Source organism: Phocoena phocoena, chromosome 15 (genome assembly GCF_963924675.1).
Source record: "Phocoena phocoena chromosome 15, mPhoPho1.1, whole genome shotgun sequence".
Taxonomy (NCBI): Eukaryota; Metazoa; Chordata; class Mammalia; order Artiodactyla; family Phocoenidae; genus Phocoena; species Phocoena phocoena.
The window spans coordinates 43,421,867-43,447,002 of record NC_089233.1 but is presented as its reverse complement, the minus strand read 5'-3'; the positions used below and the strand labels follow the sequence as shown (position 1 = coordinate 43,447,002).

Below are 25,136 nucleotides of genomic sequence, written 5' to 3'. Positions count from 1 at the left end.
ATGGACAACGCGGGGAAGGAGCGAGAGGCGGTGCAACTGATGGCGGAGGCCGAGAAGCGAGTCAAGGCCTCCCACTCCTTCCTCCGAGGGCTCTTTGGGTGAGCGCCGGACCGCGCGTGCCCTGATCGGGGGTCTCCGTCCCTGGTTGGCGGCCCCCCCACTTTCATTGGGGGCCCCCAGAACGCCCCAGGGGCCCTCAACCTTCACACGCCCTCCAGAGATTTCCCTCGGGCCCCTCGGCGCCCCCTGGAATCCCCAGAACGCCCCTGCCCCCCCCCTCCACGCTCCAGGGACCTCCTAGGACCCCGGAGTCCCCCGCCTGCCCTCCAGGGATCCCCTGGAACCCAGGTAGCCCTCCCCACGCACCCCCTGGAACCCCACGGCGCTCCAGGGGCCCCCATGCGCCCTCCAGGGATCCCCTATGACCCCCGGAGGCCCCCCCCAACGCGGATGCGGTGTCCCACCGGCCGCGCGGGTGTGCGTGACCCTCGCCGCGGCGGCCACACCGGTTTGTTATTTCGCCACGAGTGAACCCACGCAGCTCGGGAGACCCGTGTGGGCGTGAGGCGCCGGGTCCCGAACCCCCAGCCCCAGCGCCTGGCCCGCGGTCTTTTGGGGGCGTCGGGCTGGCGGTGGGGCCGCGACAGCCGCATTCCACCACCCGGTGCTCGTGTGCCTTGCGCCAAGTACAGGTTTAATAAATATCCGTGGGAGGAATGAGTACGTTTTCTCAAACTGGTGTCTTTTCTTCACTGGAGATTGATGTGATACCCAGGGCCTCCTGTTGGATTAGGGATAACGCAACTCCTCGAAGTCTGCGTCATTTGGGAATCCCGTTCATTTCCTATAATTCTTCTGTGCTCTCCTAGGGAAGGTCTTAAATTCGGATTTCCCAAGAAGCAGAGCCTGCATTGACAGTCCTTGGAAGAATTCTGGTCGGTTGAATATGTGAATGATTCAGCTGTTTAGGATGAGAGAGGCAGAAAGTTCGTGGTGGTTTACTCTTTTTCCTTTTGGAAGTGAAAGGTCCTCGGCCAACACCCAGAGCATGTTTTTATTCTGAGAAGGACCGGGGGTCCGTATTTAACTGTTGCATTATTAGATGCAGTTTTATTTCTGTACAAAATCGGTTTGGAATCTGCTAGTCTTGCCACCTTCGTTCTTTTGGTAATACTTTACCGTTGTTGATAATCTCCAGGAAATGCTCATATGCAGGTTTCATGCAGCGCACGTAGTGCAGGGTGCAAAGATGCAGAAAGGTAAGGGTTCCTGTCCTCAAAAATCTCTCGGGGCATTTATCCCAGCTGGTTTCTAAATTTCTCATGTGATGTGTGGTCTGCATTGTAGCAGTGAATTATAAATTTGTTCCCCTTTGAAAGTTATGGCAAGACATAAGGAGCACTGCCTAATACTTGATGCTAACACCAAACAATAGCTCCTTTCTCTGGTTGTTCACAAAACAATTACAGTTTATTTATATAAAATTTAATGTCATAGCACCTCACACTGGGAGGTGATCGTAAAGGCACAGCATTTCAAGTCCAGATGTGCTTCCCTGGAAGAGAATCTGTAATTGGCAGAGGAAAAAAGCCGGAGAGCACTTGATGCTTCTCAGGGGCGTGCTCCTTTCTGTGAAGAGGTGTTGCGTTATTGTTTTCGTGAAAGTATGCCAGATCTTGAATCAGTAATCCTTAAGGGATTTTAAAAAGGCCTTTTGTCTTTTTTCTCCTTGGCTTTTGATCACCTGTTTCATTGGCAGGCTGTGTAGGAAGACTTCATCCTCACCATTCACACTCAGTTTGCTTGAAAGTCATTGCATCCTAGGTCTGACCTGGATCCAGCAGGTCAGTTTATTATCCTCGCTTTGGGACCTCGGGCAAGTTCCTTAGCCCCTCTGTGCCTCAGTTTCCTCGGCTATGAAATGAGGGTAAGAGAAGTATATCTCATAGTGAGTGAGGGTTTTGTGAGTATATGTTTGTAAAACATTTAGTCATTGAAGATGGGGATTATGAAATATTAATTAGTATCTTCATCAGAATTTTCAGGCCCAGTTATTTATCAAGGAAGCAGCCAGACAGATCAAGTGACTTTGCCAGGATTTCGGAGCCGGAGACCTTTTGGACTGTATCATTGGTCTTTTAATGAAATAAAGTATTTGAAAGAGCTTTGCACCATGTAAGGGTTATTTATACTATGGAAGACTGTGTTTTTAGTAATACTTGGCTCCAGAAAAACTTGGGGAAGAGGGTACTCAGAGTTCTGTGAGGTTTAATAGCATTACATAATTCTTTGAAGCCAAAAACCAGGCCTAGTTTCTCTCTCAGTGACAGTGAGAAGACAGATTCTGTATCAGTTTCAGTTGTTCAGAATCTGATGTTACATCTAGCATCACTTGCCCCTGTCATCACCCTTATAAGCTGGGATATATGTTACTCCACCCTACCCCCACCCCCTTAGCCTGAGAATTTTCCCATCTACTTGTTTTCCTTTATTTAAACCACAGTGTAATCTGTCTTCATGTCAGGCTCCTTAATTAACAAAACATACCTGCATGAGTATCACCAGTGCCACCGAGCCCATCTGTTTAAGAGCTGACAGTGCTTTAAAGGGGCACGTGATGCTGTTTGGGGCTGTGGCAGCCATCACAAGGTGCTCAGTGTACTTTACTGCAGATGTTCCACACCACGGACTCATTAACCCAGCTGCAGGTTAAAACCTGTTAGAAGTTGGTCCCCTTCACTCAGTGTTGATCCACCACCCACGCTAGTTTTGTGGCAATACTGTATTCTCACTACTGTTCTGTAGCTCTTCCTTTTTTGTTGCTTTCAGTAAAATTAGATGAAAATATGCATTGTGTATTCCCGAGAAAAAGTCAGTCATGCGTTCTTCTGTGTGTAAGGCACAAGTCTAGGCTTGTCTGCAAGATGTCAGTGTTCCTTCCCCGCGTCCCCCTGCAGGAAAGGAGCTGCTGAGGGATGCAGCCATCACAAGAAGCCCCTGTCGTGGTGGTCTGTCTTTCTGTTTGGCTGCCAGTTAAACAGTGATGTGTTTTTGTAGTTGTGGAATGAAATTAAAACTTATTCTTTTGCTGACCGAGCTTAGTATAGCAAAATTACCACCGAAAGAGTTGTGTTTTGGTTTCATTTGTTTCCAGAGATGAGCTATTGAACTTTGTAGTTAATTTCAAATTTTAATTTAGCATCTTAACTACTGGTATGATGGTTAGCCGACCTGGCTCTGACAGCAAGATAGCTTTGCATTTCTCTTGTTATAGGAGACCACACTGGGTACACTGCCCAGCGCACATGGAGAAAGTGGCTTAAGACAGACTGTGGGAAGATGTTCTGGATGGTTAATGCTTCCTTCTCGTGCTCTTGAATGTTCCCCAGTCTCAAAGCTTATAAGGAGCTGTAAATCTGGCAGTGTTGAAGTATATTTAATGAAAGGCCCTGTAGGGTTATCTTGAAATAACTATAAGTTTATAATTTCTTAGCTAGTTGTAAAAATTGGGAATATTTCTTAAGCATTATAGGCCATTATCAGTATTCTTCACTTAGCTTTATTTTGTCAAAGATTGTGTTTAAATTTTGCCAAAATATGGTGGGGGCATGTGAAAGCATTTATAAAGTATTTAGGTCTGCCTCAGTTACAGTAGATATTCAAATGCAGATTAAACTTTTAAAAAAAAGCATTAAGCTCAGATTTACTCAGAGACAGGTAGTATAGTATAAGAAATATATATGTATATTTACTCTTTATTTCCTATGTAATAAGAAATAAGAGGACTTTTTGGTGGCACAGTGGTGAAGAATCCGCCTGCCAATGCAGGGGACACGGGTTCGAGCCCTGGTCCGGGAAGATCCCACATGCTGCGGAGCAACTAAGCCCATGTGCCACAACTACTGAGCCTGTGCTGTGCTCTAGGGCCCTCAAGCCACAACTACTGAGCCCGCACGCCACAGCTACTGAAGCCCACGCACCTAGAGCCCATGCTCTGCAACAAGAGAAACCACCACAATGAGAAGCCCACACATGCAACGAAGAGTAGCCCCCGCTCGCCGCAATTAGAGAAAGCCCGTGCGCAGCAACAAAGACCCAACACAGCCCCAAAAAAAGAAAAAAATAGAATAACCTATATATTGAATAATTATATATTATATAAGGTATATTATGTATGAACCATGATAATATATACTATTATATGTAAGAAGACCAAATATAGATTCTAGTTTACTAGCTTGGTGACCCTGGCCAAGTAAATAATATTCGCAGCTTCTGTTTTTTCGGCTTTTGAATGAATGGGCAGAGGGAAAGAATTTACTTGTCAGAGTTGTAAGGATTGAATGAAGTGTCAGAATGCTTATTAAGCTACACAGAGCTATATTACTGCTACTTATAATCATTCGGTTTCCTAATTTGAGTGTCAATGTCAAGTTACAGTTTGTATATCAAGTGATAAGCTCTCACAAGATTGGCCTTTTTCTGTCTGCATTTTTGCAGTGTTCACCATATATTTTCTCATTCTTGTGAGCCCTGCGAGGTGCAGAGTCCTTTACAAGAAGTAGGGAGGACTGTGGTGGCCTGTGGCTCTAGGATGTAAGGTCCTGGGCCGTCTGCCTTAGTTGGTGGCTTTGGCCCAGCACCTCCCGCAGCACGTGGCTTTGGCAGGCACGCGTGGACTACGGTGAATGCGGTTACAGATGTTGATTTGTTTTCTTGTACACTTTTGTCTAGTTTCAAGAGCAAAGGTAACAAAGAGCAGGGGAGTTCATGTCACTTTCTTCTGTTTTCTTAAATATGTGTTTGTAGTAAATCCATATATGGTAGGAAAATGCAAGGAGTACAGAAAGGTTTCAGTTGAAAAGTAAAATTTTCCCTGAGTCCTCACTCTCCCAAATCTTACTCAGCATAAGTAACCATTTAACTTTCTTTTTGATTCTTTTGATGGTTATTGCCATAAGTCTAAGTAGTTTTAGAATACTTCTACTACCAGATTGATTAATTTTAGATAATATTTGTCGACCCTGCCACATAGCTTATGTGGCAGTGCATTTTCTCTTTCACCTCTTAATTTTAGTTAATTCTCAATCTCCAAATATTATCTTTTATATGTAAGTAACATTTAAATTTATAATTCTACTTAAAAATTTTTTCAGCTATTTCCCTATTTCTGTGAGTTATAGAGTGGCCGTGAGTATCATGTCCAAACTGGGATATTTTTGAGTTGCCAAGAAAACGGGTATAACCTAGGAGTGTCCCCGCAGCCAGGACGGAGGATCATCCTAGTTAAAGGCGACTCTATAATCTATTTTTATGCTTTCACTTTACATTCATTTGATTAGATGATAAAGTGGGTAAAACTTCCGTACCTTAAGCAGTTAGTGATGCTTGTGAGTGCACAGTAAGGAGACTCTGAAAATAGAATCTCAGAGTGTTAATCACGTCTGTATTTGAATAGAGCTTATCGTAAGTAATGGTAATTTAATTAAAATCTAACAAAGTAATAGATCAGTTCTTTCTTGGGTTACAATATGTTTTCCACCGTAAGGAAGTATCTTCCAATTCGTTTTTTTTTTTCTTTTTCGCATAGGACCGAAAGGGCAATGTTTATTGTGAGGCGCCATACAAGGAGTCCAGGACAGCCGATGCTCAGAAAGCCTGAACTCCTCCATACAGTTCAGCACAGCCTTTTTATTTATTTTTATTTTTGCTGTGTTGGGTCTCCGTTTCTGTGCGAGGGCTTTCTCTAGTTGTGGCAAGTGGGGGCCACTCTTCATCGCGGTGCGCGGGCCTCTCGCTATCGCGGCCTCTCTTGTTGCGAGGCACAGGCTCCAGATGCGCAGGCTCGGTAGTTGTGGCTCACGGGCCTAGTTGCTCCGCGGCGTGTGGGATCCTCCCAGACCAGGGCTCGAACCCGTGTCCCCTGCATTAGCAGGCAGATTCTCAACTTCTGTGCCACCGGGGAAGCCCCCCAATTCGGTTTTAATGGGTGTTTTCATTAGGGATTGAATGAGGGCCTTTTCAATAGCTGTCAGGTAAGCGTGACTTTTTTTCTTAGTTATTAGTATATTAACTAATGGATAGCCTCGTATTGAACTCTGCTTGCATCCCTTGAATAACCCCTCTGGATTGCAATGTATTATTTTTACTATGGGATTCTGTTTTTAAATATTTTACTTCAAATTCCTTTATTTACAATTCTTTTGTGTATAGTCTTTCTCAGATTGAAGTATTGATGTCACGGCACTCATGTCAGAGGTACTGTCATAAAAAGAATTTGTAAGTTTTTCTTTTTTCCCATGCCCTGGTCTTTGGATTTTTAAATAGAATCCTCTTACAGTGAAATCATCTTGGGCTTTTTGGTGGGTATTTCTTTGATAACTTTCTCTTTTTTCCCTCTGGAATTTATAATGTTTAAACTTTCTATCTCTGCTGAGGTCAGTTTTGGTAAATTGTATTTTACAAGGAAATTATTCATTTCATCCAAGTTTTAAAATTTATTTGCAGAGTTGTGCAAAGGAGTCTTTTATGACTTTTAAAACGTTATTGCAGCAGTTATTTCCCTCTTTTTACTTCTTACTTATGTGTTAGGGCTTGTCCCCGTTTTGTCTTGATTCTTTTTCTTTAAACAACTGATATTTTGACTTATGCATTTTACTAGTTTCCTGTTTTCTACCTTATTAATTTCTCTTTTGCCTTTATTACTTTCTTTTGTTTTTTTCCCTTGGCTTTTTTGGAGGGTGAGGGGTGGTATTTAATTCATTATTTCTGTTTTATTTATATGGATCCAAATATTCATGGATGACTTTTCCTTTAAAACTGTATTACTGTTTTAATTGCATCCCATAGATACTGATATATAGTATTTTTATTTTAATTTGTTTCACCTTTGACCCAGGAGTTCTTTGAGGGTTTTGTACCAGGTAGAAGGGCCTTTTTTGTATCTTATTAATTTCTAGCTTTATTTCATTATGATCAGAGAACGTACTGAGGTTTTCTTTGCCATCTAATGTGTGATTGGTGTTCATGAGTGGTCCATGTGCCCTTAAGAAGCAGTGGGTTTTCTCTTTTCAGAATGTATGACTTGCTAGAGATCCCTGAGATCTGGTTACTGATTATGTTGTCTAGGTCTTTCATGTCTATATTTTTTGTCCACTTCACCTGTTTTGGACTAAAAGGTTATATTAATATCTCCTTTTATGAGTGTATTTCTGTCTTCTTGGATCTATTGTAATTTTTTTAATTCTTTTTTTATTGTAAAATACACATAACATTTACCATCTTAACCATTTTTAAGTGTAGAGTTCAGTAGTATTAAAGTACATTCATATTGCCGTGCAGCCATCACCACCATCCCATAACTCTTGTCGTCTTGTAAAACTGAAGCTCTATACCCATTAATGACTACCCATTCTCTGCTCCCCCAGCCCCTGGAAACCACCGTATACTTTCTTCATGATTTCAGCTATGCTGACTACTTCATATAAGTGGAATCATACAGTATTTGTGTTTTTGTGATTGGCTTATTTCACCTAGCGTAATGTCCTCAAGATTCATCCATATTGTAGCATATTTCAGAATTTCTTTCCTTTATAAGGCTGAATAATCTATCGTATGTATGTACCACATTTTGCTAATCCATTCATTCACTAATGGACACTAGGGTTGCCTCCACATTTTAGCTATTGTGAATAATGCTGCTATGAACATGATTGTACAAATCTCTCTTCAAGACCCTGCTTTTCATTCTCTTGGGTTTATACCCCAAAATGAAATTGCTGGATTATATGGTAATTCTACTTTTAATTTTTTGAGGAACTGCTATACTGTTTTTCCACAGTAGCTGTACCGTTTTACATTCCCACCAACAATGCACACAGGTTCTAATTTCTGAACATGCTTGCCAGCATTTGTTGTTTTCTGGTTTGTTTTTTTTTTTAAATGGCCATTCTAACAGGTGTGAGATGATATCTCATTGTGGCTTTGATTTGCATTTCCCTAATGATTAGTGATGTTGAGCATCTTTTCATATGCCTATTGGCCATTCATATATCTTCTTTGGAGAAATGTCTATTCAAGTCCTTTGCACATTTTTGAATTGGTTTGTTTTTTTTGTTATTGTTGAGTTTTAGGAGTTCTCTTTATATTCTGGATATTAATCCCTTATCAGGTATGTGATTTGCAGGTATTTTCTCCCATTCTGTATGGTGCCTTTTCACTCTGTGAATAGTGTCTGTGATGCATAAATTTTTTTTAATTTTCATGAAATGCAATTTGTCTATTTTTCTTTTCTAACCTGTGCCTTTAGTGTCATATCCAAGATGTCATTGACAAATCCAGTGTCATGAAGCTTTTGCTGTTTTCTTCTAAGATTTTTTTGTTGTTTTAAGTATCACATTTAGGTCCTTGATCCATTTTGAGTTAATTTTTGTATAAGGTGATAGGTAAGGGTCCAGCTTTATTCTTTTGCAAGTCAATATCCGGTTTTCCCAGCACCGTTTGTTGTAAAGACTGTCTTTTCCCTGTTGAATATTTTGGCACCCTTGTCAAAAATCATTTGCCCATATATGCAAAGATTTATTCATGCGTTCTCTATTCTAGTCCATTGGTCTATATGTCTTTTTGTATGCCTGTATCACATAGTTTTGATTACTGTAGCTTTGTAGTAAGTTTTGAAATCAGGAAGTATGGGCCCTCCAGTTTTGTTCTTCCTTCTCAAGATTATTTTGGCATTTAGGATTCCTGTAATTTCTGCTGTAGGAAGGTGGCTGCCAGGTTTTGGTACATAGATATTCACAATTAATATAATTTCATTTGAATTGTATCTTTAGCATTATGAAGTGAATTTCTTTATTTCATTTGATACTTTTGAGCCCAAATTTTACCTTGTCTGATGCCAGCAATCCCTGCTTTCTTGTTACTTGCATTTGCCTGTTTTACAGCTGTGTTAGGTAAGAGGATTATACCTGATGCCTGTTGCCATGTGGCCTGTGCTGCCTCGCCCCAGGGAGAGGGCACCTCCCCTCTCCGTTGAGTCCAGGCGCAGTGCCAGGCAGGGTGGCCGGGACTGACTTTGAGGTAGGAAGTGAGAGCAGAAGCTGCAGGGGTCATTTGTGCTTCCGTCATGAGAGGAGTACACCCGATGGGGCCGCATTCCAGAACAGAGAGAAGACCCACGGAGAAAGAGCCAGCAGAGTCACAACCAGCACAAGGTAGAGTGAGAGAGAGAGAGAAGCTTTGGGAAGACACGGGGATATTTCTTGTTGCAACAAATCTAACAAACGCAGGTTGACATATTTGGCAAACTCCCGACCAGCTCTTTATCTTGATGCTTTCAGAATAGCTTTATTTTAGTTGCGTCTGTCATATTGAGCACAGAGTTGGGCTTTGTTTGTATAGATTTGTGAGCAAATCTAAAAATCCTCAGCACATTTATATTATTGGTATGACTGGCATATGGTTGATTTTTAATTCTGCCATTTTGTTATATTTGTTATGTACAGCTGACCCTTGAACAACATGGGTTGGAACTGCGTGGGTCCACTTACACGCGGGTGTTTTTCAGTAGTAGGTACTGCGGTGCTGCCCGATCTGTGGAACGCGAGGGTGCGGACGGGGGGACTGCGTGTTTGGAGGGCTGGCTGCACCAGGGTCAGCGTATTGACCCCCCGCACTGATCAAGGGTCAACCGTATTGTGTTTTATTTGCAGTTTTTCTTCATGTGATCTCTTTTCTTTGCTTTTTATTTAGGAAATTCCGTAATTTTATTTTACTGGCTACCTTTATGCCATGAATCTTTTTTAATACCCTTCGCTTGGTTTTCTTACTTAGGCATCTAGTATTTTGTCTGCCCTGGAGAAAATCCATTACCTACCTATGTGCCACTCAGAGACGGTGTTCTGCTTACCCCTTTATCCAGGGTGTGTGTGTATCGGAGAGGTTCAGTTATTCTTCCTCCGCTTACAGTGGGGTTATGTCCTCATAAACCCCTCGTAAGTTGAAAATGTATTTAATACCCCTAACCTACCGAACGTGATAGCTTAGCCTGGCCTTCCTTAAACATGCTCAGAACACTTCCATTAGCCTACAGTTGGGCAAAACAATCTAGCACAAAGCCTATTTTATAATAGTGTTGAATGTCTCTTGCTATTCATTGAATAGGTACTGCAAGTGAAAAGCAGAGTGGGCCTCTGGGTCCAGAATGGTTGTGAGTGTGTCGGTGATCACATGGCTGACTGCGAGCGCAGCTGGTGTCCCTGCCAGACCCATCACAAGAGAGGGTCTGCTGCATATCCCTAACTTGGGGAAGGATCAGAATTGGAAGCCTGGTTTCTCCTGAACGCTCCGCCTTCTGTCAGTACGTTAGTGCGGCTTCTTTGATGACTAGGGTCGTGGGTGTGGGTTGGGGCTTGCTGCCACTCCAGTTCTGCCTCCTCCCGTTTCCTAAGACCCTGAGTTTATTTCCACCTCCGCTTTCTTTCCCTTCACTGCCAAGCCTCCTCTCCCCCTCCCTGCCGCAGAAGCACGTCTTCTGGAGTCTGCCGCCTCTAGCCAGGCCACCCTTCCAGCCCCCCAGGTGCTCCAGGTCTCATACCTGCCTCCTTGACCCCACTCTGCGGCCCCTCCTTGCTGGGGTCTTGTCTGTGAGCTGCTGTTGCTGGGACCCTGCCGCACCCCGTCTTGTGTTCAGGCGTCCCCTCCTGATTTCTAGCAGGGGCTGTGTCCCTGGCTCTGCTAGTTCAGGGTCTTTATTTAAATGAAGTCTCGTTGAATTCTGTCTGCTAGTTTTGCTGTGAGTGTATTACGGGTGGTTGTATCTGCTCCTTGTTGATCTGTGTGGTTCTCGAGGATGTGAGGACGCACTTGTATTTAGGCAGCCATCGTTGTCCTATGGGAATCGCAAGTCTGAAAGATTAAGTTCAGTTTAAAACTTGAATTTTTATAAAGATTGAAATTAAATATAAAAACTTCTCTTGGCAAGTCATGTTGTGTGTGTCATTTCTGAGTTTATCCAGTAATTCCTATTTTTGGCTTCTTTGTAATATTTAAGAATCTTGGTTTGTTTTACTAAAAGGTCCAATCTATACATATCTCTCCTCTTCAAGAGAGGTGACTTCCCATGTCAAGTCAAGGCATTGGGACTATTACAAATAAAGTCCAAGTAGCTTTCTTTGCTGTACCTGTTCTTGTAACTTTATTTCAGCAAGTTATGCTTAAATGCAGATACTTTTGTCAGACAGTCTTTAAATGTCTCAGATTGTTTCCCGTGTCTGAGAATCTGTGATTATTTTTTCTTACATAAATGGAAATAAAGTGAGATGTTCTCAGAAGTTGGAATCCCAGGCTCCAGGGCAAAGCACTGAGGCCACCTGTCAAGTATGAGGCCCCTGCTTGTCTCCTGCCAGCTGCTCTGGAGGCGGTGCTCTGGGGCTTGGAGCTGTGTCTGCTCTTGGGGGGCGGGGAGGGAGGGGAGCAGATAGATGCCTACGTTTGTTGGTAGGCAGTCCGACTCCAAAGCCTGCGTGCTTGCACTACTCCTCCTGTTACTGGTTTGTGAAAAAGCAGAGGACTTCAGTCAAGCAGTTACAGGCATTTGGTATAAGAATTCAAATGAGCACCAAGAGTATCTCCCTGGGGCCTCTGCATTCCACCTGCTGCAGGCGCTCTGCTTCGTCATCAGGTGGAGGAAGCTGGACTGTTTACAGACATATTAAACCCAGAACTAAAATAACCCTGAAAGGGTTAAGTTTATCTAGGAAAACTCCCAAGTTTTAGAATCTGTGGAGATTACAGATATAAAGTATCAGATGAAAGTAAATTGCTTGTTGGAGGGTAAAAATAGAATAAATAGTTGTATATGGCTGTGATGTTGTGATATATGAAATATATGTATTTGTTCTCCACCCTGGGTTCCTGGCACGGAGCTGGTAAAGGCTTGTAAGACCCTGAGTGGTGAGGGTGAGAGGGGCGTGTTGTTATTCGTAATAAGCCCCTTTCAACCCTACCTGGGTTATGCTAATGAGGTGACTCAAGGTGGGTCCTGATGGCTTCAGGACAGGGGCTGGTTGTCAGAGGAAGCAGCCAGTGATTAGAGGGCTGGAACTTTCCCACCCCCAAGGGGATTGAGTCAGTCACCAGGGTAGTCAGTCCGTCTGCCATGAGCCTTGTAAAAAACCCTACACGATGGGGCTCAGAGAGCTTCCGGGTTGGAGACACATGGAGGTGCTGCTCCCAGGGAGAGGATGCTCCTGGGGGGAGTGGGGCTCCCGGAGAGAGGGGGGCTCCAGGTGCCCTCCTGACACGCCTGCTCTGTGCCTCTCCCATTTTGCTGTTTCTCAGCTGTGTCCTTGATAAGAAACCAGTGATAGGAATGTGTTTCTCTGAGTTCTGTGAATCCTTCCAGCAAATTATCGAATTTGAGGAGGAGGTTGTGGGAACCCCTGATTTGTAGCCGGTCAGTCAGAAGAACAGGGGACCCAGCACTTGCAACGGGCATCTGAAGTGCGGTGCTCAACCCGCACTTCAGGACATCCCGCTGGTGGCCGCAGGGAATTGGAGAGTTGCTTAGCATAGAAAACCCACATTTGGTGTCAGAAGTGTTGTGAATAGAGAAACTGTTTCCTTTAATGATAGAGGTATTTTAAAGAGACTTTGAATTTTTCACTTCTTTTCGGGATGCTTTCTGTATTTACTTGTTTTGAGGGACCCGTGGGAGAACTTGCAAATCTGTGATGTGGGCTGTTTCTTCCATGCAGACGCTGGGTCTTCAGCCTCGTGATTGAGGCCTGTGAGCCAGGCCCTGTGCTGGACCCTGTCCCGGCATCGGCCTGGTGGCTGGCGTGGTGTCACTGGTGAACGAGGAGGAGGAGCCCCTCCCAGCCCTGGGAAACTCAAAGTGATCCCTGTGTTCAGTCTTCCACAGGGTTTGACAGCCCTTCAGGGTGTTCTGAGGATGAAGCTGAATCTTGTCTCTAGTCCTGCTTTGACATCATCACAGCTCTGTGATTGTCACGTGGTAGGACACTTCTGAGCCAGATCTCATGGGTTAAGAGCAGCGTTCTTTCCGCCTCAGCAGCTGCCCCACTTCTCTGGGGCATATCTCTTGGTGTGTGTCGTTGGTCCCCACGGCTCTTGATTTGGTGTCTCTGGCCCCCACCTGCGCACGTGCTCAGTTGCAGTTTCCCGCTGCTCCCAGATAGCTCTCACTCATCATGAGGAAAATGCAAGGCTTCGGGTGAGTGGAGGATTAATAGGCTGGTCTGCGTGTAGATGTCACCGGAGCTCTTTGGAATAATGGGCTGTGATTTTTCCCAGGCTAATTTTTTTTCCTCCTAAACATTAAAATGAGAACAGGTGGGGGCTGGGGAAGGTAGTTAAGAGAGGCAGGGGATTGCAGGCAGGCTCTGGCCCAGCTCCTCTGCTCCTGGGGGCTGGGGGAGGCGTGTGACTCTCACCCCATCTCCTTGGAACCTGGGGTGGGGATGTTAGACACTCTCAGACTTCTCCAGCACTGAAGTTAAATACTCTTCTTGGCATTCTGACCTCCTCCTGGGTAAGGACTTTGTTTTCTTAGTGATTTCTGGCAGGTCAGTGCCATGTACTGTACTATATCACTTTATAATGTAGACTCCCTCAATGAAACTTGTTTCTGTTTTTGAGGATCTACCTCACTTATAGGGGCTCTGGGTAATGATCACTTGAATTATTTGAATGTGAATTCTGAATATTTGTCCTTAAAACTTATAAAAATCAGCGTTCATGGGTGTAGAACACAGTAGGCATTTGGAGTGACTTAAAAGTATATATTTTTTCATGAATTCTTTAAGTTATGTCTGTTTATGACACATGAGTTCTCTGGTGCTTTTAACATGAGAAATTTTCTGGTGATTCTGTTTTAGGAGAGGTGAGGCAGGGTTCATTCATTATTTTTATAAACATCACTGAACCTGTTATCAGGTGTCAGCTCCACCACTGACCTTGGCTGGATGACCTTGGGCAAGCCATTGACCTCCAGGTACAGTTTTCTCTTCTGTAACATGGAGATCTTTTGTGGTCGTTGTAATAATGAAGATGACGTAAGGCATGTGGAAATATGCAGCATAAAACCTAGCATAATGTAGGTGGTCTATTATTCCTAGCTGAACCTGCTTCTGAAAATAATAGGATAAAGTATATTTTAATTGAGCTAGTTTTATTTGGAAACCTTTAATAAGAACAATTGCACTGGACTTCCCTGGTGGCATAGTGGTTAAGAATCCGCCTGCCAGTGCAGGGGACACGGGTTCGAGCCCTGTTCCGGGAAGATCCCACGTGCTGCGGAGCAACTAAGCCCATGAGCCACAACTACTGAGCCTGCGCCCTAGAGCCCGTGAGCCACAACTACTGATCCCACGTGCCACAGCTATTGCAGCCCACGCGCCTAGAGCCCGTGCTCTGCAACAAGAGAAGCCACCGCAATGAGAAGCCTGCGCACCACAACGAAGAGTAGCCCCTGCTCGCCACAACTAGAGAAAGCCTGCGAGTAGCAATGAAGACCCAACGCAGCCAAAAATAAATTAAAAAAAAAAAGAATGATTGCACTATAATTACAGTTCAAGATTCCTGGTACATGTTAGAAAAATAAGACACAGAAAGTGGCAAGCCTTTGTTAGCTCCAAGGAGCTGTGGCTAAGATTGAAAGCTTTCTCAAGTTGGGAATTTTCCATTGGGATAATTAGGTTTTTTTTTTCTTTTTTTTTTTTTTTTAAATGTAGCTCTGAAGTAGAGAAAAAGAAACATGAAGGTGTGAGTGAGAGAAGGCTTTGCCTATTCTGGCGCTTCATTTTTGGTGTGGTTTGTTGCCATCCTATCATTGGCTGTGTGACATAGCTTCCAAAGGGGTTTTTTTTTTAGAGGGGAGAGGAGCAGCTTTATTGAGTTGTAATTCACATACCATACAATTCACCTGTTTAAAGTGTCCAGTTGAGTAGTTTTAAGCATATTCACCGAGTTTTGCAACTGTCACAGCAAGCAGTTTTAGAACATTTGCATCACCCTAGAGAGAAGCTCCGTGCCCTCCCCCCTCATTTTTCTCTAGCACTTCCAGCTCTAGGCAACCACCAGTCTGCTTTCTGTCTTTGTAGACCGGCCTGTTGTAGACCTTTCATGTGAATGGTGTGCTCCTCTGGGACTGGCTCTTCACCGCACATTATGTTTTTCGAAGGCTCGTCTACGTTGTAGTATGATCAGTACTTCATTCCTTTTTATTGTCTGATCTCCTCCATTGTGTGTGTACCTCCTTTATCATGTGATGGACGTTTGGGTTGTTTCCATTTTTGCCTGTCATGAATAACGCTGCTGTGAACATTTGTGTACAAGTTTTTGTGTGGACGAGTGTTTTCATTTCTCTTGGGTATGTACCTAGGGGTAGGATTTCTAGGTCATATAGTAACTATGTTTAACCTTTTGAGCAGCTGCCAAACTGCTATCCAAAGTGGCTTTTTATACAATTTGCCGCCTGTACCGGCAGCATATGAGGGTTCAAGTTCCCGCACATCCTCCCTGACATTTGTTAGATCTGTCTTTTGATCCTAGCCAGCCTAGTGGGAGTGAAGTGATATCTCGTTTGTGGTTTGATTTGCATTTCTCTGATGGCTAATGATGTTGAGTATCATTCATTCATTCATTCATATTTTTGGCTGCGTTGAGTCTTCGTTGCCATGTGCTGGCTTTCTCTAGTTGCGGCGAGCGGGGGCTGCTCTTTGTTGTGGTGCACAGGCTTCTCATTGCGGTGGCTTGTCTTGTTGTGGAGCGTGGGCTCTAGAGCGCAGGCTCAGTAGTTGTGGCGCACGGGCTTAGTTGTTCTGCGGCATGTGGGATCTTCCCGGACCAGGGCTCGAGCCTGTGTCCCCTGCATCAGCAGGCGGATTCTTAACCACTGGGCCACCAGGGAAGCCCTGGGTTTTGTTTTTACTTTTAAGTCTGAATAAACATAGTGCTGAAATCTTGGATGTTAAAAGTGTCAAGATGTCTTTATCCTAATTTCCTTTGAAAAATATACTTCTCATTTCTCAGAATGAGTAAAACTTCAGTTTTCAAGCATGGAAAAGACTCTGGTTGAGGGTGTAAGCCCTGAGTCCTGCCACATCTGTATCTGAGTCTCAGTTCTGTGGCATCCTTGCTGTGTGGCTACTTTCTTATGCTTCAGTTTCCTCATCTGGACAACAGGGATAATTAGAGTAACTCCTTTGAACAGCTGTTAAGGTTCTCTAATGCTGGTCTGGCATATAGTAAGTGCTCATTAAATGTTTATTGTTTGAGGGAGGAGGGGAGGATTAGGGATGTGGATGGTTGTTATAGTAAAACTTAACCTCACTTTTTAATTTTTCTCAGAGGAAACACAAGAATAGAAGAAGCTTGTGAAATGTATACCAGAGCTGCAAATATGTTCAAGATGGCTAAGAATTGGAGTGGTATGTATAAAGTTTTTGTTTGTTTGCTTTTTAGGCAAATAACTTTAAAATCACTTTGAAGGAGGAAATGACTGTCTGCCTTCCCCTTGGAAAAACTGCTGGCTGTGGACTGGGAGATGGGGGACCTTGATCCAAGGGAACAAAGCTTGAAATCCTGGCTGAAGTTTAAGCATAGAGGCCGTGTCTGTTTTAGTGTCTGTAAACCCTTTCATACAGTGGGCATGTGGTGATTAAAAAGACTTAAAGTTACTTGGATTTAAGAATAGTAATCTTTGCTTCTCGTTAATGCGCTGAAATAAATTCAGTACCGCAAGGAATGAAAGTTATAGTAAAACTTATTGAAAACAAGTAGGATAAACAGGAGAGTCTGCTTTTGTTTACCCAAACCTTGGTGGAGAATTTCTAACCATTTCTTACTCTGATAACTGGTTGTAATCCACTGAGAAATGCAGCAGTGGGAGGTGTTATTTCTGTAAACCCTGACAGACTCGTCCGTTTCTAACATAATGCTTTCTACTGGGGGAAATTACACAAAATAAAATCAGAATTCTTTTCGTTGTTCTGAGAGGGAATGGCTTTTTCTAACACTGATTTGAGAAACAAATTTATCCTCTACCCCTGGAGAAAGAAGTTCTGTGCTGGGGTTTTTCTGTAGTGCAGGTGGAGACAGCCTTTGACAGGGCAGGACATGGGTCTCCAGCTCCCTCGCACCTGCAGATGACCTGAGGCAGGGTCTTGCCCTCTCTAAGTGTGTCTCCCCGTGTGCTTTCCCAGCTTGATCGAGATGTCAGTGACACATCGCATCACGTAAGCGTGAGGTGTGCGGTGTGACAATTTCCCCCCTTGCTTCTAAGGCTGACACTTTAAAATCATTTCACTGAAGAAAATGCTGTTGAACTGGATGACCCTAAAAGGTCTTTTCTGGCTGTAAAATTCTTTTTATAGGTTTAGTCGTAGGTTAAAAAGGTAGGTTCTGTTTCCGAAGTGCATTTATACCTGAATTATAATGTATTTTAAAATGGAGGAGAAAAGAGTATTAGCATTCACATCTTTTGTTTGGTTCAGGTCCTGTAATCATATGTAAAAAGTGAACTTATCTAAAAAGACCCTTTCTTTATTTGGTGACCAGATGTTCTAAACTTTGGAAATGCCTTTCAGCAGGGCATTACCGGTTATGTAACCGAGGGGGACGTGTGTGCACTCCCCACCCCGACCCCAGTGATCTCTTGCCTGGACTGTTACCTCCCTGCTTCTTTACTTTCCTAGTGTGTTTTAATGAAGAAAACAAAGTAATCCCGTTAAATCTTAAGTCAGGTCATGTTATTTCAAATCAGAACTACAGTCCTTCACGGTGCCCTTTAGGATCTACTCGATCTCCCATCCCCTCCCGACTCTGGACACTTCTCCTGCCCACCCACTCCTTCCCCGGCTCTTTCCTCTGAGCCTCTGACTGTGCTGTGCCGTCCCTCTGGCACTCTCTTCCCTACAGTAGGGCATGGCCAGTCCCTGTTTTTTCCAGGTCCTTCTACAAATGTCATCGTCGTCTTAGGTCTTTCCTGGCCGTCACTTTTAAAGATAGCAGTCCTCTCTTCTGGGAAGCCCCGTTCCCTTTTCTCCGATGCCCTTACCACCATCTAGCAAAAATAAATGAAGTACATTTGTTCATTTTTATTGTCTGTGCTTTTATTATGTGCTGTCCCTCACTAGAACATAAACCTTAGAAAGCCAAGGTGTTTCTGGGCTTTATCTCTGCTCTACCTACAGGCCCTGGACCAGTATGTGCAACATGATAGATACTCAGCATATTTGTGTAGTGAATTAATAAGTATTAGGTTCTTTGAATTTGGGATTAACAGATACACACCACTATACATAAAATAGATAAACAACAAGGACCTATTGTATAGCACAGGAAACTATACTCAATCTTTTGTAATAACCTATAATGGAAAAGAATCTGAAAATGAATAGATATATATATATAACTGAAACACTTTGCTGTACACCTGAAACTAACACAGCATTGTAAATCAACTCTACTTCAATTTAAAAAATGGTTAAAAAATGAAATAAACTGAAAAAAAATCAGGTTCTTTGAAATTACTTCCGTGTCCTAGTGGTTGGTGATCATGACACCACTGCAGTGGTTTTAGAAGTTCTTTTATAAAGTAATTCATCTGCTACTCCAATTTTGAGAGGTCATCCTGGCAGGTATTAGATGTTAACAGTTGAGGAAATTGGGCCTGAGAAAGTGTGTAACTTTGTCTTTGAAGGAGCATGTATTAAACCACTTCCAAGTTTGGAGAGACGGAGCTGACATTTTTAGCGGTGGTTGGAGTGAGTGCTCAGACTGAAAAAGTGAGCCAGCACCTAGTTTTGGAAGGTGGGAGTGTGAAATTGTAAAATCAAAGCTCTTACTATTGTCTGGGGAGGACTTCCCTGGTGGCGCAGTGGTTAAGAATGCTCCTGCCAGTGCAGGGGACACGGATTCGAGCCCTGGTCCAGGAAGATCCCACATGCCACGGAGCAACTAAGCCCGTGCGCCACAACTCCTGAGCCTGCGTGCCACAGCTGCTGAAGCTTACATGCCTAGAGCCCGTGCTCCACAACAAAGAGAAGCCACCACAATGAGAAGCCCGCGCACCGCAACGAAGAGTAGCCCCTGCTCACCGCAACTAGAGAAAAGCCTGCACGCAGCAACAACGACCCAACGCAGCCAAAAAAATCAATCAGTCAATTTATTAAAAGAAAAAAGATCATCCGGGGAAGTGGAGCCAACACGGCAGAGCCTGGATGCCATGCTGTTACCCTCAGCCAGGGAAGGATGGACCACAATTGGTTCTGGGACGGCCAGCACAAATAAACTGTCAAAAACTAAATTATTGGTGGGAGAGGGAGGATTCGGTTGTAAAAGAAACGATGACACTTAAACACAGCAAAGCACAGGTGTTCTCTAAGGACGTTTACGTGTGATAATGACAATGGCCAACATGCGTGCAAGTGCCTGGGGCCAGGCTGTTCTGAGCGTTTTGCCTAGAAGGTCCAAGTGATGGCTACACGCTTCTGAGGCCGAGCCCATCAGAGCCACTCTTTGGCCGCTACGTTCCTGAACTACCACCGGGAAGTTCACAGCTGCCCGTAGGACCTGGGTGCCTGCCCACCACCCTGACAGTGGCTTGGCCCCTCCTCTGGGCCTCTGGGTTCACGGTCCACCAAGGTAGGGGTCAAGGCCTGGCGGGCAGGCTTCTGCAGTCCCAGCTCCAGCCGCAGGCCAGTGTCTGCTTGGACTGGCAGGGCCCAGGCCACACTGGTGGGTAGATATTTTCAGAAGTGCCTGGGCACTCTTGTCTTGCACAGAGCAAGACTTGAATCTGGGCAGGCTGGCTCAGGGGTTTGTGCTGCCTCTTCTCCCTCGGGTGGAGATCCAGAAACCGCAGTGGGAATTATGTAGTTTCCTCTGGAAGTGTGGTTGGGACACGGAGAGCCACTGAAGCTTCAGTGGAATTGACTGTTCTGTTTCTGAAAAGAAATGTAAAGTAAATGTTTAATACCATCAGGGTTCTTAGGCGTCTGTCACTATTTATTATACTTTTCTGAATGTCTTTGAAACATTTATGACTGAAAATTTTTTTAAGTACCAGGAGGTTTTGTAATACTCTTGGTCGTGCCTTTCCTAATGGGGCGAGCTCTTCCTCCATCCCTGCTGGTCCTGACTTCCGACTCCAGACCCTCATCAGCCGCCCCCAGTCCTGGTTCTCCCCTGCGCTTGAGGACCTAGTGGTGAAGTGGGTTCATCCTCGTCCAGGTCCCATGCTGAACTTCACAGCCTCCTGGGTGGGCCTGACCTCTTCCGCCCCAGCCCGGTCCTTCCTCCTTCGTACCTCCATTTCAGCCCCACCAGAAGCCACATTTCCTGATCCAGAACCTTTTCTGGAAAAGCTGAGTGCATGAACCTCTCACGCTGTGCCCCCGGACAGCACCCGTGTGACTGCGGGGAAGTGTGCCAGTTCCACACCAAGTGGGACATGAGCAATTCAACCCCATGGGTCTCTGTCAGACTTTGTCATAAACTTAGGAAAGAGCTTTGACTTTAGAAATTGTGGGCCTCATCTTCACTCCTTGAGAGCCTGCTCTGGGAGCCTTTGTCGCTGTTTCTCCGGTGATGCCAGCTGAGCCAGTGGACACAGAGAGATGGGCGGTGTTCATCCTCGCCTGCGGACCCTCCTGGCCTCACGCCTCTGCGGAGACGCCCTGTTGGTGCGGGGCCTGTGCCGGGGACAGAGCTGAACACCCGCCGCCGGGCGGTCAGTGTGGAAGGAGGCCTGGGGCTGAGAGGAGCCCTTGTTGCTGTCCCCCTGGGTCCTGGGCGTCATCGTGGCCACCCAAGGTGCACTGGGTCACAGGCACGTGTGCTGCTGTCAGGGATGGGGCCTTCCCCAGGCGGGCGTGGGCCGGGCTCCTGGAGCAGGGCCGCTCTGCAGGGTGCTTGCTCCTCTGTGCTAACTGAGTCATTTGTCTTCTTCAGCTGCAGGAAATGCGTTTTGTCAGGCAGCCAAGCTCCATATGCAGCTGCAGAGCAAACACGACTCCGCCACCAGCTTTGTGGATGCTGGGAACGCCTACAAGAAGGCAGACCCCCAAGGTGAGCCGCGCTCTGTCCCGTGCCCCCCGGACCTCACGCAGGTTGTGCTGCTAGAGCGAGATGCTCGTGCTTCAGGACGGTGGAGATTTGGGGATTTTTAACTGCAGTCAGCTGAAGCTTTTATGAGGAGAAAGTCTATTCAATTCATCCAGCTTGGTGCTCAACACCATTTTCTTGAACTCCATTGTGGAGTTGCATTATGGACAGTTTTTTGGAAATTAGAGTTAATTTTATCTAAGTCTTACCTTAATTGTGTGAGTGTGTACATCGCTCACTAAAGGAAACGAGTGTTCCCTCGCTCCCGAATAGTGTGTGTGGAGATCCAGTTAATGGGAGGTCGTAAAATCCTATAGTTGAAAACAGCTTATTCACACAGCATTCATGTGACTTCTTTAAAAAGTGTTTTTCAAACACTTTAGGTCTTGAGGAAAGAATGATCTTGGGTATTTGAAGAGGTGAAGTTTTGCAGACGTTCTTTCTTTTTGAGTTAGAGGAGTGCACGCTTAGCGATTGAAGGCCTCATCTCCTCCCTCCACACGTGCACTGGTGGCTGTGGAACCTCCCTCCTTGTTTCAGCAGCCCGTTTTAACACAGAAATCCCAGCTCTTGTGAATATATCACACTGAAACAAGCTATTTCAAGGGCTGTGGTATAAGGATTCGCCACAGTTTATTTTCTAAAGGGGAAAAACTGGGCACAGCCTAAGTGCACAGCAGAATCACCTCACATCAGTATTTCAGAGTGTGTTGCAGGCTTCAGGGTGTCTCACTGACCTGGGAAATGTTCTCACGGCAGCTGAGGAACCATGGAGAGCCGAAATCTGAAATTCACAATACGTCAGTGCTCATAGAAATGCATCCAGAAAACACAGGGAGGAAAAGTGCATCAAATTCCTAGCCGGGGGTGTGAGCGGGTTTTGTGGGTAGCTTTTCTACTTTTCTGTATTTTTAACAGCATAACAATCCACATTTCTTATGCAGCTTAGGGGGAAATTGCTTTTATTTTCACTAATCTACTTATCTTTCTGCTCCTTCGGTCAGGCCTTTTTGCTCTGCTGCCTCTTTAGAGCAAAAGCAGTAAACTTGGAGCCGCCGACCGCTTGCCAGCGTTGTAAACGCCACCGTGTGGTGGGGAGCTGTCGGCTCACTGTTTCAGAAAATGAGTGTCATTAGCACTCTCGTTTATTAGATTTTTTCTTCCTATTGGTATCTGTCAGTACACCGAAAGTTAGTGCCTTTTGACACTGTAGGAAAAGTACTGTCTTTCAAAATTAATGCATACACGTGATACCAGCGAGGAGTGCGCTGCGTTTAAGGTTTTAGTGGATAGATTGACAGGTGTTGACACTTCCGTGGACAGGTTCCGCGAGGGGCTGGACGTGTGTTTGCTTTTTGCCAACCATCCTGCCCCCGCCCCGCCCCGCCCCAGCGGGGCCCCTTAGCCGTGTAGAAGCAGCCAGGAAGACAGGCTCAGCGAACCCTCTGACTGAATGGATTTTTCATTGTCTTTCTTGAATGCCTTCGCTTCAGAGGCTATCAACTGCTTAAATGCAGCCATCGACATTTACACAGACATGGTAAGACATGCCTTGCTTGAGCGGCCGTGGGGTGGAACCCTCGAGATAGCTCACAGTTAACCGGGATGTGACTGCTTTGTTTCCTCCCCAGGGAAGGTTCACGATCGCGGCCAAGCACCACATCACCATCGCGGAGATCTACGAGACGGAGCTGGTGGACATCGAGAAGGTGTGTGGACAGGGGAGGCGGTGGGCCCTGTGGGCGCCACTGCAGTGGGCTCGTGAGGGCAGAGGGATGCGCGCGCAGACAGGGTCACGTGGAGACCTCGGGCTGGGGCGGAAGGGAGAGCCCTGCCAGCTCCCCAGGCTGCCTCCCTCCAACTGGGGACGGCGTTGATGTAAAACCGAGCGCCGTGGGAAGCAGGCGCAAGTCAGGGAGGAACGGCTTGCACTGTCTGGGGCGGACGCTGAGCTCTCAGAGGTCACCCTTCACCCCGTGCCTGCTGCTCGCGCTGGACCATTGTCACTCTTGTCTCTCTTCCTCTCCTGTTTCACCTCTTCCCTCGGCCCCTGGAGCGCGGCCCCCGCTTGGCTCTCTGCCCCCCACCCTTGGCAGGTTCCTCCTCTCTCCCCTTGGGGCTGGGCCCTCGCCCGCCCTCACTGTGCTCGCTCCCGTGCTCCTGTCTGCTCACGTAGCATCGCAGCTCGAAGTGTCCCGTGTATGCTGGCAGCTCGCCACCCTCGTTCGCAGGAGATCAGGTGGTTTCTCCACTGTTTCCAACCTTGCAGGTGGCCTCCTGCACCCCACGGATTGGCCCCTCACCCAGCACCTCTCAGGCTCCCCTCTTCCTCGTCCCCCCTTGCTCTCCTGCTTCCCCTGCAGCAGCCACCCTGACCTCTGCTGACCCTCGCACAGGTGTTCTCTGCCTCAGGGTCTTTGCGCTGCTTGTCCCTTTGCCCTGAGCTTTTCTCCCACACGTCAGTTGTCCTTCAGAGCTTTGCGCATTTGTAACTGTGATGAGAAGTGTCACAGCCACCTAGTTAAAACTGGGACCTCAGCCCTCACGGGGACACACCCAGATGCCCTCCCACCTCAGTGGCCCCCTTACAGGCGCTCTGATGGCCTGCTCACCGTCCCTGTGTTGCCGTCTCCCTCCACTGGAGCGGGTGCCCCACGTCAGCCCGAACCTTCCTGTGGTTTACTGGTGTGTCCGAGAGCCCAGGCTCTGAGTGAGCAGAGGATGCCCTCACTGTCACGCTGCACCCGCCAGAGCAGACGGAGTCTCAGGCGGGGAGGCCCTCTCGGCACTGCAGTCAGACAGGCCTTGTTAACGTCGCCCTTTGACTTCATGCTGACGCCCCTTGTGGTCACGCAGCTCAGAACTCTCTGGCTCGTTTCATGGACTTGGCTTTGAGCCGTTTTTGTCATACTGTGCCATGCTCTGCTGAGGCTGCCCTTAGACCTTGACTACATCAGGGCCGTACGCCCCGTCTCTGCGGGGAGCTTTTCTGCAGACCCAGGAGGAGGTGATGAGCCCCAGACCTGAGCCCTCCTTTGCCCCTGGGCGCAGAGTCGGCAGAGCAGGAGGAGCCGAGTCCGGGTGGCTGGGGTGGCTCCACATCTGTACTGAGCTGAACCACCTTGCGGGGATGAGCGCCGCTGGGCAGAGCGTTTCTCCAGCCGAGGCCGCTGCGTCCGCTCCTGTCCTCGGTGGTCAGTCCTCTGTCTTCCGGGGTGGTCTTGGGCAGCCTCTTCACGACATGCATCTCCAGAAGATTCAGGGCGGATAAACGACCAGTGGCGAGCTCTTGTTTTCCTTCTTCTTGAGCAAAGTTGACAGTCCGTCACGTACAGGAGCTTCTGCAGCCTGTCGCCCGCGGTGTTCCTGCCATTCTGCAGGGTGCCCGTGGGCAGCACCTCCTGGCGCTTACGTGGGGCCTGTCACGGTGCGTTGTAAGAAGCACATCACTCAGCACATGCGTGGGGCTCAGCCCGTCTTGCTTCCTCACGTTGGGCTCCTGTGTCTAGAAACGTCCTCACCCTCGCCTCCCTGGCGGGACTCTCCAGGCTGTGTTGGTGTGCATGATGTTTCTTTGAAAAATCAGTGACACTGAGGCATCTTATGTCTGATTCATGATGTTTCTTCCCTGTTAATGTGGCCACGATGTGTTCCCTGGTTCACTCAGATTTTAGCGGGTGAACAAGGAACGTGAAGTTCCATAAACTCACGATACTCCTTTGACTTCCAAGTAAAACATTAATATAATACTAATCAGTAATATTCAGTGACCCAGAGGAGCTCTGACTCGTGTCCGTCTCAGCCCCTGGAGAACGTGATTTCATGTTGTCTGTTACAGTGTAGGGTAAGTGTCTGTGGCAGGTTCTCAGGGCGTAGGTTCTGAAAGAATGATCCCATCTGAAGGCTGTTTAAGGCTGTTTCACCTACAAAGTGGACTCTTGAGCTTGACCCTCAGCTGTTGCGTTTGCCTTGAGGCTCCGCTGGTGAGTGCAGTCCTAGAGTCCAGT

General features: G+C 46.3%; 1 protein-coding gene across 3 annotated transcripts in view; it reads left to right on the top strand.

Moving 5' to 3' along the window:
• Positions 1–25,136, top strand: part of NAPB (NSF attachment protein beta) — a 36,872-nt gene continuing 11,736 nt past the window's right edge. Inside the window, exons 1-5 of one of the 3 annotated variants that reach the window (XM_065892466.1) lie at positions 1–98; positions 16,372–16,451; positions 20,977–21,093; positions 22,623–22,669; positions 22,761–22,838. In XM_065892466.1, the coding sequence (XP_065748538.1) occupies positions 1–98; positions 16,372–16,451; positions 20,977–21,093; positions 22,623–22,669; positions 22,761–22,838 (420 nt within the window). Of the gene's footprint in view, positions 99–16,371; positions 16,456–20,959; positions 21,094–22,622; positions 22,670–22,760; positions 22,839–25,136 lie in introns of all 3 variants that reach the window. The other 2 variants (XM_065892465.1, XM_065892467.1) reach the window with 2 other exon arrangements.